The 15,193-nt window shown below is 36.6% G+C and overlaps 1 protein-coding gene across 1 annotated transcript; it reads left to right on the top strand.

Annotated features, from left to right (window-relative positions):
- Positions 1 to 5,190: 5,190 nt before the first annotated feature.
- Positions 5,191 to 7,298, top strand: LOC140794595 (small ribosomal subunit protein eS25). Its single transcript, XM_073146685.1, has 4 exons — positions 5,191 to 5,326; positions 5,407 to 5,481; positions 5,574 to 5,708; positions 7,013 to 7,298. The coding sequence occupies exons 1-4, from the start codon at positions 5,324 to 5,326 to the stop codon at positions 7,124 to 7,126; spliced, it is 327 nt and encodes a 108-aa protein (XP_073002786.1). The 5' UTR covers positions 5,191 to 5,323; the 3' UTR covers positions 7,127 to 7,298.
- Positions 7,299 to 15,193: the final 7,895 nt, after the last annotated feature.

The following is a 15,193-nucleotide window of genomic DNA, read 5'->3' as shown; positions in this document are numbered from 1 at the left end:
CACAGATAGTCTCCTGTGCACGTATAATCATGACATTATCAAATAAAACCTGTTAACCTATCCATGATCACATAATCCATCACCAAATAAATCATACTATTAACCAAATAAACCTATTAACATATGAATATCCCAGTCCACAATAATAAACATTAGACCACTACATAATCTGACAGGACCTACATAGGCCACAACAAACCATCAAGATACAACTAAAATAACTAATATAAGAGTACACTATGATTCGACCTCTAATATCCAAATTATCGTCTAATACAAAAGAGTACAAATATCAAATACTGGTACAACTCAATATCTGGTTAAACTATCATCTATACCATCTCGCATCTATAGCTCACCTCATCATCGTTTTAAAATATATTCTCAAGATATCTCAAGTCGCTATCACGTACCACATATCTAAGAGAGTTAGAAAAGAAATAAAGAGAGTCATGAGCAAAAGGCTTAGTGAATAGACCTTACCCCGAATCAGTGATGCCAAACAGAGAGTAAATCATGTACTAAATAATATGAAACAGAAAGAGTATCGTGCTATGAATGAGTATATGAATGTTCCTCAATAATACATAAATAAAAAATAGATAATATGTCATGTCATAACTGATAAAATATTTAATCCTCGATAATGTATAAATAAATCTTCATGTCATATCATCATCATAACTCTCTCTCTCTCAAATATGATAAATAATGCATGTCGACCATGACCATGCTATGATATTAAATACAATCATATATGATGCATATTGATCACTCGATAATCAGGTAACCAAATGATAATGAAATTATTTGCATTTCTTAATATTACAATCATCACCGACATCTCGGTATAATATCATCATACTAGACCACTATATATAATCAACACCCGGTACTCGATCTCAACATCATGTCCGAAGGCTTAGAGCATACTCCGCCACCCGCAAGAGTATCTCAAATATAACCATACCCCGCCACTCGCTAGGGTATCAACATCCATCCAAACCGGGCACCCACATAGTTGATAGAAACCTCGTGAGGATAACTCGCCACATATGCCCTAGCGAACGACATGTGTCCGAATGTCTACTGCGCACACAGACTAACGACCTCAGACGTAAGACCAACAAGATCGCGACTATGTCGAGCAATCAATTATCTCTAGGCACGCCCTAACCATCGCGCCCACTTGGGTATCCTCACGCTTTCTATCAACTATCCTATCAATCACATTTTATGTTTTCCTTCTAAATGACAGATTATATGCATATATCCAGTACGATAATAAGTCAATGCATAACATGAATTTAGGTGGAATAAGAATTAAGAGAAAATAATGCAATGTAGTCTCCAACTGTATTGTCAACCCATGCATACTCATGCTAATATATTACATGCATACTCATGCTACATATCAACTCGGTATACAATCATAACTGTAGAATAATCTCTAATAATCTCTATATATATCACCAATGTACTCATATTCCAGATCAGCATAATCAAATGTATGATAAAATATGCTCGATTATAATCATCTCTAGATAAAATCATATAATCATGCTCGAGGCCAAAACATGCATGTACATAATATATAATATAACCTAATTTGAGAAAGGCATCTAGTGGATAAGACTATTCACACTGATCAGAAGGCGCAAACCACATATTTCTTACATCCGCTAATCAACCGAGTGACATTTATCATTAGCAAGGTCCACGGGGCCTCACATAAGGGGATTCGGGATCTGAAAATATTCAAGTAATATTAGTTAGTCATTTATCTAATTAGAATTAGTTTAAGTAGAATATAAATATTTATTTAGTTTAAAATCACTTCTTTTATTTTATACATAACTAGATTCACATTATAGGTACGATTCAAATACTATAATTATATTATTATTATAAAATGTTAGTTATCACATAAGGAGAAGAGGTCTGCTTCCTTTTATATGAGAGTATTTCTAAATATATAATTATAAAATAAAATAAAATAAAAGGCTAAATAAGTATAGACAAGGTCTAATTATAATTAATTTTATAATTCATACACTATCTTGATTAATTAGGGACAATGCAGTCTTTACTCGATTAAATAATAAATAAATAACTAAATAAGCTTAGTATTTTATTTGTTGCAGAATAATCATAAAATTAATAGAAATTCTTAAAATATATATGATGAGGGTATTAGAATATAAATCTAATAATTATAATTTACAAATCTATCGATTAATCTAATAGATATGTAAATAAATAAATAAATATAAGTATTATCTATATTTATACCTAATTAATCATTAATGTCTAAATAATCTATTTGCATTAATTAAGAAGGAAAATACCTAAATAAATAACATAAATAAAATAATTAATTAATTAATTAATTAAATCTACCATTAGTGTTGGGCTCGGCCCAACACTATGTAGAAAGAAGGAGAAGAATCGAGGAAGGAGAAAAAAAAAAAGAAATAAAGAAAGGAATGAAAATAAGATAAAGAAGAAGAGGAGAAGAGGAAGAGAAGAAAGAGACAAGATGAGGGAGAGGGAGAGAGAGAGAGAGAGGAAGAAAAGAAAAGAGATGGGGAGTGAGAGATCTCACTGACGGTGGTGGCTCTAGGGAAGGTGTCGGCAATGGAGAGAAAGGAGTGCGAGAGAGAGTAGAGGGAGAGGGTGGCCGAGAAAGAGAGAGAGAGAGAGAGAGAGAGAGAGAGAGAGAGAGGCGGTGGAGGGGAAAAGGGTTGCGGTGCCGGGGCCTGCCACGGCCAACTGGCCCTAGTCTGTTGGCTGCGGCAGTGGTGGTGGGCATGTGGCACCTCACCATGTAAGGGCACAAGGCCACTTCTTCTTCTTTTTTTTTAATCCCTACTTGGGTTATTACAGCCAAAATTATTATACTATTGGATTATTGGTATTTTGCCGCTCTATCTTCTTTCTATCCTAATCTCCCTCCTCCATCTTCACCAACCTACCATCTCTACCGTTGGCAAGGTCTCTCTTAACTTCTAATCTCCCTCGTCTATCGAGTCCTCCCTGTTCCTTGGGATCTCGACCAATTCTTCCCCATCATCTTTATCCCTTAAACTACATCGCCCATCCACTCTTATCTCCATTATCATCTATAACCCTAACATCCACTCCACCCGTCACCACCACTATCATCCGCATTATATCATATTTTCATCCCAGTTTCAGTTCGAATATGCGAAGTGAGTAAATATGAAAACATAGATTAGAGAGTTTCGAATCGATTCCAATTAGTTTCGTAATTTTCGGACTACAGGAGAATATTTGGTGAATAATTTCCCTCAATTGTGTAGGTTGCTTCTTATAATAAATCCAGATCTTGAAGGAATCATTCCGTAGCCTATCCCTATGCAATATCGCGGTAACCCGAACCGGCCGACCTAGGCATGATTTCTATCCCGATCTTTCCTTTCCTTTCATAGATTAGAGCTATATGTGTGGAAGACCTAGAGATGAGGGAACTCATGAAGAAGGTAGAGGAAGAACCATCTAGCTATCTTGGGTTAGAAGTGAAAGACGATCTACTACTAGACCGAGGGTGAGTATGAGTACTGGCTAAACCCGCACTATGGGTGACTTTGATTTGCCACTTCCACAATACTCCTATGGCGGGGCATGAGGGAACCTTTAGAACGTATAAGAGGTTGACACAAAATTGTGTATGAGCAGGGGTGAGAAAAGAAAAGCTGTCCTATGTTCGAGCATGTGAAATCTGTCAATGCGCCAAGGTGGACTCAACGAAATTGACGGGGCTGCTGCAACCCCTACACATTCCGGAGCAAATCTGGGAAGATGTGACGACGGACTTCAATTTAGGTTCGTGTCTTGAGATGCAATTTTTAAGAAGATAGGATGATTAAGTCAGTGATTGAGTGATATGCATTTGTTATTTTAATAACATGGCTCCAGTTGCAGAGTTTTATAATCTAAATATGAGTTGATTGAAGCTCTATTATTATGTTAATATAGGATTGGAACTTAGTCATGCTATGTGATGTCGGCTAATGGATATAGCCAATTTGAATAATCAGTGTTTAAACATTTAGAGTGATTAGGATAATTCAAAAGTAATATACATTATGAAAATTAGTTTAAACGTTTGAATAATCAGTGTGTTTAAACAGTTTGTAAGAACCTAATTTTGCTGATTTGACGGTGAAGTTTTGATCAACTTCAGTTTGTTGATAATTTGTTGTCAATTCATGCAATGTAGAGGTTTTGAATGTCATTTGTTAGCAGCACCTGATATAGTTGTTGAGACAAGAAAAAGAAAATTAAGTCGCTCCTCCTGTGTGTTGGACAAAAGAAGAAGTTGCTTTCCTTCTGCCTTGCTAATATGTTGTTGCGGACCAGATCCCCATTGTTGATAGATGGTCTACTTCTCTATCTTATTTATTGATGATCTTTTGCTGTGCAAAAAGTTCATACTATGAATTTTATGTACGATAAAATTGGAGAACAAAGAACAAAAGGAAAAAGAAGGCTTTTGTATCATATGAAAGGAGAAAGCAACTCACTAAACTACGGTTGAAGACAGCAAGATAGTTGAAGAGAAGCTTATTATTGCAGGACAGCAAGACAGTTGTATTGTCTAAATTGAATTGAAAAAAAAAATTTATTTGTATAACAAAATTATAATTTTTATGATGTATGAGTTTTGAGTTAGAAATATGTTATATTATTTATATAATACACTATTTATATATGATATATTAATAAATATTTATATGGAGTTATTTGTGTTATTTATTAAATGTGTTAGACGTGTTAACGTCTCGTGTTAATATGACTCATTTATTAAACAGATTAAATAAGTCGTGTTGTCTTAATATGACCCGTTTATTAAATGTGTTAGGCGAATCGTCTCGTATTATCCATTTAATAATAAGATGATATTTGTGTCTATTAAATATAATCTATTTATTAATAGAATCATATTCATATTAGACTAAAATTGACCTACCCTAATTTAACCTGACGTAGATCCCCTTAAATCGACCTGATTGCCAACCCCTGGTGACAGCCGGCAGATGCAAGCTTTGTTGCCTTATCGGCATATGGGAGTGCGCTTGGGCGATGGAACATAATGATTTTTAGCGGAAATTACTTTTTTTCTTTTAATTCTACATAAATGCTCTAAAATATAAGGGTGATATATGCAAATTTCCATACCTCCAGGCTCCACCTCATGTTAGCGGGAAACCCTAGCTCTCGAACCTTCTCTAATCCCTCTCTCCTATTTTACTCCAAACGCAGCGGCTGCTTCCTTTCAAAATCCTAGAGAGAGATAAAGATGGTAATGGAGATCTCACCTCATCCCTAATTGTGTTTCCTTATATTTGTCATCTAATTGCTTGATCCAACTGTTTGATACAGGCGCCGAAGAAGGAGAAGGCTCCGCCGCCGTCGTCGAAGCCCGCCAAATCGGGGGGCGGGAAGCAGAAGAAGAAGGTAATGTTACCATCTTCCCTAGTGTTAGGATTGGTATCTAATCACGTTTTGGTGAGCTGCGAGTTGCTATGAATCGTGCATGGTGGCTGCAGAAATGGAGCAAGGGGAAGCAGAAGGAGAAGGTGAACAACGCGGTGCTGTTCGATCAGGCGAACTACGACAAGATGCTCTCCGAGGCCCCAAAGTACAAGCAAATCACTCCATCCGTGCTCTCCGAGAGACTGAGGGTATCTAATCCAACTCTATCCTCCTATATAGTAATTTAAATACATTGGAAGAAATAAGGATGCTAATCAATTTGAGAGTCGAAATAAAACATCTAATTTGTATTATGAGTATGGCAGTATCTCGGTATGATTTTGGCTTCAGTGTTGATGAAGATTAAGTTGATTGATTTTAAATCTACTCAATTTTATTGGAATTGAAGTGATTGTAGCTTTATGGTTTGGGAGAAGAAACAAAACTAGTGGCTGGTTAGAGAGTTTATAAAGCATAGACTGTTCTCGTACTTGTCAATTTTGTATTAGTTGATTGGGAAAAATAATCAAATCGTAGAAAGTTTATATAGTAATTTGTTTTTCCTCAAGCATGGAATGTATTAGTATTAAAGACCAGATTGTATGTGCTAAATCTAGATCTTTATCTGTATGAACTCATTGTAAGTTTGCAATTCTTTGGCACCAATGATAATAAAAACATAGACAATTATTTATCAAACTTTGATTCAATGATAACTTTGTTCCTGGATGGATGGAGATTGGGAAGGGGGGAAGGAATTTGGCTATCCATGACCATTTGTCTGATTGTTTACTTTGAGTTCTAATTGTGTCCTCATCGAGATATATTCTATAGAAATAAGACCCAGATGTTCTTTTGGCTTCTAATTCTTATGCTTTCAGATTTTGGATGAATATTAATGGGCAATCTATTATCTAAGTACTTTGAACAGCAAATATCTTATTTGATATGCCTGTGATATGTGGTTTTTTGATATTTCTTTTATCCGCTTCATTTGGGTTGTCTCAATCTTGATCCCTAGTAGATTTAATTGGTGTGATTAAACTTGATTGTTACTCTTTTGGGTTTTTGTATACATACCCTTCAAAAATCTCCTATTTGTTTGTATACCCTATAAATTTGATATTTTCATATATACCCTTCAAAATATACGGTTTCTATATATATATACCCTTCAAAAGATACGGTTAAGCATATATACCCTTTAAAATCTTTATTTTTTACTTGGATATCCCTTGGAGTTAACTAACTGTAGAATTTGAACAATTTAGACATAAAAGATGAAACTATTCTTATTCTAGAATTTATTGATTTTTCTTAGTTAAGGGTATTTTTATTTTTTTTTCTATTAAATTATTGAGACTTAACTTGAAAAGTAATTTGGGTGGGTATCTATGCAAGTAACATATGTTTTGAGGGGTATATATGCAAATATCAAATTTAGAGTAGCATATAAGTAATAAGAAATTTTTGAATGGTATACACACGTAAACCCTAATATTTTTATGTTCAGGTTAATGGATCACTTGCTCGAAGAGCAATCAAGGATTTGATGGCTAGGGGTGCCATCAGGATGGTATCGGCACATGCCAGCCAGCAGATCTACACTAGAGCTACCAATACATAGAGGCATTCACTTCAGATTATAACTCAGCACTCGGTATTGCTAGTGCTCCTCTTTGAGAAGGTTGTTACATTTTTGTTTGCTCGAGAGGACTGAAAGAAAGCTCTTTATTTGCTTCAAAATGTTAAGTTTTGTTATTGGCTGCTTTTAATGGTAATTTGCTCCACTTGGTTCACATTTTGACTTTTTTTTTTGATGAAGCACAAATTCTCCTTGATATGTTTTCCTTAAATATTCCCTTGTGTACTTCAAGTAATTGTTGAATATTACGGATTTTAATTCGAAATATTGATGATGTGCATCTAAAATTAGCCATCAGAAATCCTTGTATTTTGTTATATTATGGCTTGAAGAAATGTACTCGTGGAATGGAGCTTGTCTCCTGTTGAACTATTACAGAAGCTGTTTTTTATTTTTTTTATTTTTGACGGAAGTTCATTAAGCTCAAAGTAACAGTTATAGCTTGATACACAAATGTAAAGAGACTCAGAGTATCATCTTGTAACAAGTACTCATGCAAACAAATTTTTTGGAGGGGATAGGGCATCGACTTTAGAATAAGTCTCCTTCTTGGCTATGAGATGCCATCCTATAAATAAGAACAGTTGCAAGATATTTGGATTCAGAGTCTTTTTCAACGAAGGGTATAGGCTCATCCTGTTTAAAATAGACCTAATATGCATAGAGATTGATCAACTCGATGACACCTGCCAAACAAGTCACCAATTTATGCTTGGATATTAAATTGAGATAGCTATGGCGGTAGATGGACCACTATTAAGCAGAGGGGCAACCGACTCTCGGTGGCCATGGTAGCTTCTTCATTAGGTAGTAGTCGCAACCCTATGAACTTGGCAAGGGCTAGGTGGGTGGATAAGGAGGGCAGCGATGGTGGAAGGAGGATGTTGCTAGGATTTCTGACGTACCGGAGAAGGCAACGATTACCATGACACAGAGGTTAGAGGCAATGGCAGCGAGTGAGTAGAGGGAAGTAGAGTTGGAATGAGTGAACATGTGCCCAATCATTGCAAGAGATGATAACCAGAGAGGGATGACTGAGTTGGAGGTTGCGCCACTGAGAGGAAGGAGAAGGATTCTAATGGAGAAGGAGGTGGAGAAGAGGTGGAGGAAGGTATCGACGAAGACGGAGGCAAAGGAGAGGCAGAGCGATGTTTCGACGGAGTTTGAGGTGAAAGAGGGTCGAAATCAAAGGAGAAACAGGTTTTGAGGCTTGGCCTACGCGGCTCCTCACCACACCCACGCATCTAGTTGCACAAGGGTTGGCAAACCTCGTGACCACCGAGGAAGGGGAGAAGAGAAGAGGAAAACCCTATGGGGAGAAGAAGAAAAGGAAAAGCTAGGGGAGGGGAGGGGAGTGAAGGCCAACTAGAAAACCCCTTTCTCGAGGGGGAGAAGGCGACCATCGAACTCTTGCAGAGAGCTAAGGCCGGTGCCAGGAAAGTTAGCTTCCTATTGCTAGTCATTCAAGAGGTGAGAGACTTATGGGCAGAAGCTGTTGATATGTTTGATGGTAATTTTTGTTAAAGCCAAATTTTATTACTTCAAGAAGAGCGCAAAAGTTCTTTAGGCTTTATTTGGTTTGAGGCTAAACTTCGAACTAAATTATTTGGTCTCATTTTTGAGTCTTGATTTAAGTATTTAGAACTAGGCTAAAATAATTTGGTGTTTAGTTCTAAAAGTATATTTATTATTTATGATGTGATGTAAAAAAGTGTAAAATGTTAGTTTTAGAGAAAAATATATAATATATAAATTTGATGGACAAAAATATCCTTTTACCCTTATGATAGTTATTATTATAATATAAAAATATTATATTATGTATTATAACATGTATATTATTATAATATAAAAATATTATATTATGTATTATAACATGTATATTATTATAATATAATAATATAGTAATATAAAATTCGTATATTATTATATTAAAATGTAATATTATAATATTATAATATAAGAATATTATAATATTTGAATATACAAATATACAAATATATATTATAATATTATAGTATACAAATATTATAATATAATTAATAGTTTTAATAAAATTATAATATTCATACATTATAAAATTATAATATTCATATATTAAAATATAAAATATTATATATATTATAATATAAAATATTATATATATTATAATATTATAATATGTATTTGTCAGCTTAAGTGTATATTTGTTTATTTATATAATATTTATAATAGTTATTTGCAGCTTAAGTGTATATTTGCTAGCTTATATTTTGTCTATGATAACAAAGCGGGCTTAAATGCATATTTGATTGCTTATATGGTATCTATAATAGCAATTTCCGGGCTTAAGTATATAGTTGCTGGTTTATATAGTGTCTATAATAGCATTTTGCATATGTAAGTATGTATTTGTTGGCTTATATAATGTCTATAATAATAATTTGCGGGTTTAAATGCATATTTATAGGCTTTTATGATGTCTAGAATAACAATTTGTTGGCTTAAGGGTATATTTACTAGCTTATATAATGTTTATACTATCAATTTGGGGGTTTAAGTGCTTTACTAGCTTATATGATATTTATAATAGTAATTTATGGACTTAAGTGTATATTTGCTGGCTTATATAATATCTATAATAGCAATTTGTGGATTTAAATGCATATTTACTTGCTTATATGGTGTAGAGTAAGGAGAGAGACTCGATTAGACATATTTTATATGAAATATGAAGAAGAGAAAGGAGAAGAGAGATGAGAGATAAAATTGGTAAGATCTAAAGCTAAGGGTTTTATGTCATGTCAAAAGTATATTAGAATTAATTTAAAATAATATTAGAATTTATATATTAGTATTTATTTGAGAGTGAGTACTGAACTAGATTAGGAAAAAAAAAGATCGGATGTTTAGTTACTGAACTAGGTTAGGGATCTTTGAACTAGTTGAGATACCTTTTCTAAACTCAAAGCAAATAAGGTCTTAAGTATTTGGAGAGATACTTGCAGATTTCCTATACAAGCACTGTGAATATTCAAAAGGCATAGACATGAACTAAATAAATTCAAGCTTGTAATCCTGTCCGAGGCCTGCCAAGTCGTGTGCAGCTTGGTTACCGTCCTTAGGACAGTGGGTAACAGAAACATGCAACGACTTTGAAAGATGGAGAACATCAAGGTAAGTAACTCTCTATTGCTAAGGAGCAAGAGCTCTTTGACACAGAATATTGGCGAGACTTTGAGAGTCAACCTCCACCAAAGTTTGAAAGATTTTGCTCTTGACCCTTTAAAAGACCCCCACCTTCAATGCCTTTGCTTCAGCACGAAGAAGATTTGCCACGACAACTGCTGCAGCCTGCCAGAATCAAGCTTCACTTCCAATCGCAGAAAATGAAATCCACACCATACACTGTCAATGAATTAAGAAAAGTAGCATCCGAATTTAGCTTTAACTATCCCTATTTAGGCCCTCTTCAAATAATCTTGCCCATGGGAGACTTGATAGGGGCCTCTAACATCTTGTGAGCTTGAAAAGATTCCACAGCATTTGCTATCACCCGGAAAATGCATTGATTTGTAGAAGTGATTTTTTGCTAGAAATACCATGGCATTTCTGACTAGCCACAAATGCCACATTCCTATTGTAATAATGCTCTTTGTAAGGGTCGTTGCCTTCTTAGATCGTCCTTTCCTTCCCCTTCATAAATTCAATCTCCTCTTTGCTAGCTATCTCGATACCTGAAATTTAAGTTCAAATAATCTTCGCCTTCCATAAGGCATTGGCAATACTACAGTTATACAGAATGTGGTTCGAGATTTTGTCATCATTGCACACCAAGCACATTGGGCTAGAGCACAAAGATAACCCGCGGAGACGAGCATTGGTTGGGAGTCTCCTCCGCAGCTTTTCGTATAAACATCTTTACTTTAGAAATAATCGGTAGGCGCCAAATGACATGCCATGCCAGCCATCCCAACTCACTCGATCCTTCTCTTTAGACATATGCATGGACTTGATAATAGAACACACAGTAAATCCTCCCACTTTTAGAAGCCTAGATCTAATTATCATCTAAAAATGAGGGATAGGAATAGAAAGGATGAACGTCCCAAGGATAGGCCCAAAAACACCCATGATTCTCTCACTGTTCCGAGTATGACTTCCAATAAGCCAATCAACATTTTTACGTATGAGATTTATTTCATGTTAATGAAAGTAGGTTTTATATTTAATGGAATATTAAAAATCCAAGGATCCTCAAGTAAACTAGTATTATACTCATTGCCCACCTATTTTTGTAGACCCAACCTAAAAGTGAATAAGGAATCAGCAAACAGCTTGAAAATAATTGATTTTTTGTTTCTAGCCCTAACTTTCTTCCAAGCATTGACATGTATAACCATTAGCTGTACCACAACTTAGCTAGATTTTGGATGCTAGATTTTGGAGAAGATCCAAGGCTCTAGAAGCCAACAATCCAACTTTAGCCCGTGGAGGCTGCAGAAGCCTAGCCACACATGTCCCAACTAATAAGGTGCATGCGATTTGAAGCCTCCGCTTTACCCCAAAATAAATAATCTAGCGGACTTGTCAATAATGTCCAACACAGTCATAGGCACATGAGTACTACACAAATCATAGGTTGGCCAGACAGTAATAGTGGATTTAATGAGAACGGCTCCACATGCTTGGTTAAGGGTAGCTCTTTTCCACCCCTCTAATTTACACTTTACCTATTGACAATGTGGTCACTTTTCCCAACTCTAGGAGCAGAAGGTTGAATATAAATACCCTGGTATACAAATGGAAGAACCATGCTGAATGCCTAAAGAGGAGGCAATAATACATCCAAGAACAAGGCTAGGTAAATTTGACAGATAAAACACTGATTTATTTTGATTAATTTTTTGGTTTGTTAGCATAGCATACTTGTCTAAATTACCATTTAAAATATCACGTGTAATAAATTTTTCTCTAGTTACAGTTAATATTTTATCAGCAAATGTGATATGGCAAATTTTAATATGCTAAGAAATTTGAAAACCATATAAAACACCACAATTTATTTCCTCATTTAATAAATCAGAGAGCACTTGAGCACATAGGATAAATAGATAAGGAGATAGGGGATTCTCTTGTCTAAGTCCACAAGATCCTTTTACCCAAGGGGAATCAGACCCATCAATTGAAAATCGTCTGAAAATCCAAAAGAAGGGGAGTTAATACAAGCACTAATTCAATTGATCCAAGTTTCATGAAAAAAGAACCCATCAAATTTAAAACCTAGAGGACCACCTCCCTACTTAGTCTATCATAAGCCTTTTCTCTATCAAGTTCAATTCCCATAAAAGGATCATCTCTATTCCTTTTTTGTATAAAGTGCATAATTTCTTGTGTGCGAATAATATAATCTATAATAGTTCTACTTGCCACAAATGCAGCTTGCTTAATACTAACAAGGCCTGAGAGTAAAGGCTTCATACAATTCACCAAAGGTTTAGCGAGCAGCCTATATAAAACTATAATGTCCCTGCCCGGCTGGTGTTGGCGGCAAATCTGAACCTGAATTAGGCAAAAAATAATTTTGGACTTGACCCACGCGAGCGAACCGAGTCAAGCTAGTCGGCGCTCATGTGTGAGTTAAGTTGCATAATATTCTTTACCCATAAAATATATACCTTTCTGTAGTGCAAATTATATAAAAAGGTATATATCCCTTAATCACATCCACTGTCGAGTCACCCCTCTTTTTTGGGATCTCGACCACTTCGTTCTTTTCGTCTATATCCCTTAATCACATCCACAATCCACCTTCATCTCCATACCTATACATAACCCTAACATCCACTCCACCCGTCACCACCACCATCACCCACGTTATTCTGTGTTTACGTCCCAGTTTCAATTCGAATCTGCAAAGGGCAAAAATACAAAAGTTGTAGATCAGGAAGTTATGAATCTAATCCACTTAGTTTCATAATTTTTTGACTATAGGAGAATATCTGACTAATATTTTTTCCACGGTTGCGTGTACTACTTTCTGCTATAAATTCAAATCTTAAGGGAATTATTCCGTAGCCGACCTTTTGGTACAAGATCCTATCAATTTGGTATCAGAGCCTATCATTGGTATCAGAGCCTATCTTTTGGTAGCGCAGAGCTTATCATTTGGTATTAGAGCAGCCGAACCTCAAATTTTCATTAATGGTGGAAATAAGGAAGATGACATCAACAAGGAGACCTATGGAGAGCACACCAACAATGAAAGACAATCCACGATGATCTTAACCGTGAGGCTAATTCTTTTGGAGCGACCACGACAGGACCGAGTCAACCAATGTCCATGGGTGTGCATATGGGCTTGGCGGATGAGCTTAGGAGCATGTTCCAAATATTGCTGCATAGAGTTGACACAATTCAAAAGGATCACAATGATTTCAAGGAATATGTTATGAACTGATTGGGTTCGTCATCTCCTCGACGACGATCGGAGTTTTAAGAAGGACCAGCGGTGGGACCTCATCGAACCGATAACCCATAGGTCCAGGTGCATCATGTGAGTGTCGATGATCCCCTCTTACCTATGCCTATACATCATCCCCCACCTCCGTTACAAAACCCAAAACCGACGGTGGTGGAACCCGAGAGGCGTGCGACACCGGTGCGCTTCGTTGATGAGGAGGATTGGCACTTTGAGGATGAGGTTGATCCCTTTGGAGATGGTGATGGATGTGCTCGAGGATTTAGAGAAGGTGATCAACATGTACAAAGGTTTAGACCTGAACCAACGATCTTTCGCGAACCTGACAATGCTATTCGGGGGAGAACCACACGCTTGGACTTTCCAAAATTCTAAGGCGGTGATCCAATGGATTGGGTATTTCAAGTTGAACAATATTTTGATTGTCAAGGTACAGCGGAAGATGCAAAAGTCCAAATGGTGGAGGATTTACCAGATGGGCTAATTTTTGTAGGAGGATTACACGCAGATTTGGGATAGCGATGTATGAAGATTTTGCTGCCACATTAAGCAAGATGGTTCAGAGGACGACCGTATTGGAGTACCAAGCTGAGTTTGAGAGAGTTAGTAGTCGTTGTGAGCCACCTTGGCCCGAACCGACATTGATGAGCACATTTATTTCAGGGTTCATCGGTAGACGATTCATTATACGAATCGATCAAAGGAGTCTTCCATACTTTATGGGACAATGTATACACACTCCGGCACAACAGAGATGGGTCACAAAATTGTTGGGGGTATGATTATAAAATTCAGTACAAGAAAAGAACAGAAAATAGAGCAGCGGATGCACTATCGCGCCAACCCGATACCACCAAGCTTGCAGCCTATTCTTCTCCTACCTTCCCCTTCCTTGACGAGCAAGTATGCATGTACATCTGACCCAGATATTTTGAGATTATTGCAGGATGTGATGGATGATCCGGAGCGCCATCTAGAGTTGGAAAACCGAGGCAGTTTGCTGCTGGACTGTGGATGCATTCGGGTGCCCGCAAATAAAGGATTGCAGCAGAAATTGTTGGAGCACTTTCACCAAACTCTAAAGGCTGGTCATGACGGTGTCTTGAGGACTTATAGGAGGATATCTCAGAGTTGCATGTGGCGAGGATTGAGGCGGGATGTGAGGAGTTTTGTTCGTGCTTGCGAAGTCTATCAAAGGGCTAAGGCAACCACATTGAAACTGGCCATATTACTTCATCTTTTACCTATACCGGACCGTGTTTGGGAAGACATTTCTATGGATTTCATGGAGGGTCTTCTGCTAGTACGTGGTTATTTTGTTATCTTTGTGGTGGTTGACAGATTGAGCAAGTATGCGCACTTTTCGACATTGTCAGATCTGTTTTCAGCCAAGTCATTTTTAGCCAGCCCTTGCGAATGCCTACATCAGGTTCACAAATATAGAGAACGCATATTGTGTGTTCGAACGCAGTCAGGCGAGTTCGAACTCCCGCATTCAAATGCCTGCATCACGTTCGCACATATAGAGAACGCCTTTTGTGCGTTCGAATGCGATCGAGCGCATTCGAATGCGATTGACGGGAACCCTC

Source organism: Typha latifolia, chromosome 9 (assembly GCF_019914945.1).
Source record: "Typha latifolia isolate L0001 chromosome 9, TyphaL0001v2, whole genome shotgun sequence".
Lineage (NCBI taxonomy): Eukaryota > Viridiplantae > Streptophyta > Magnoliopsida > Poales > Typhaceae > Typha > Typha latifolia.
This window is presented reverse-complemented; position numbering and strand designations above follow the sequence as displayed.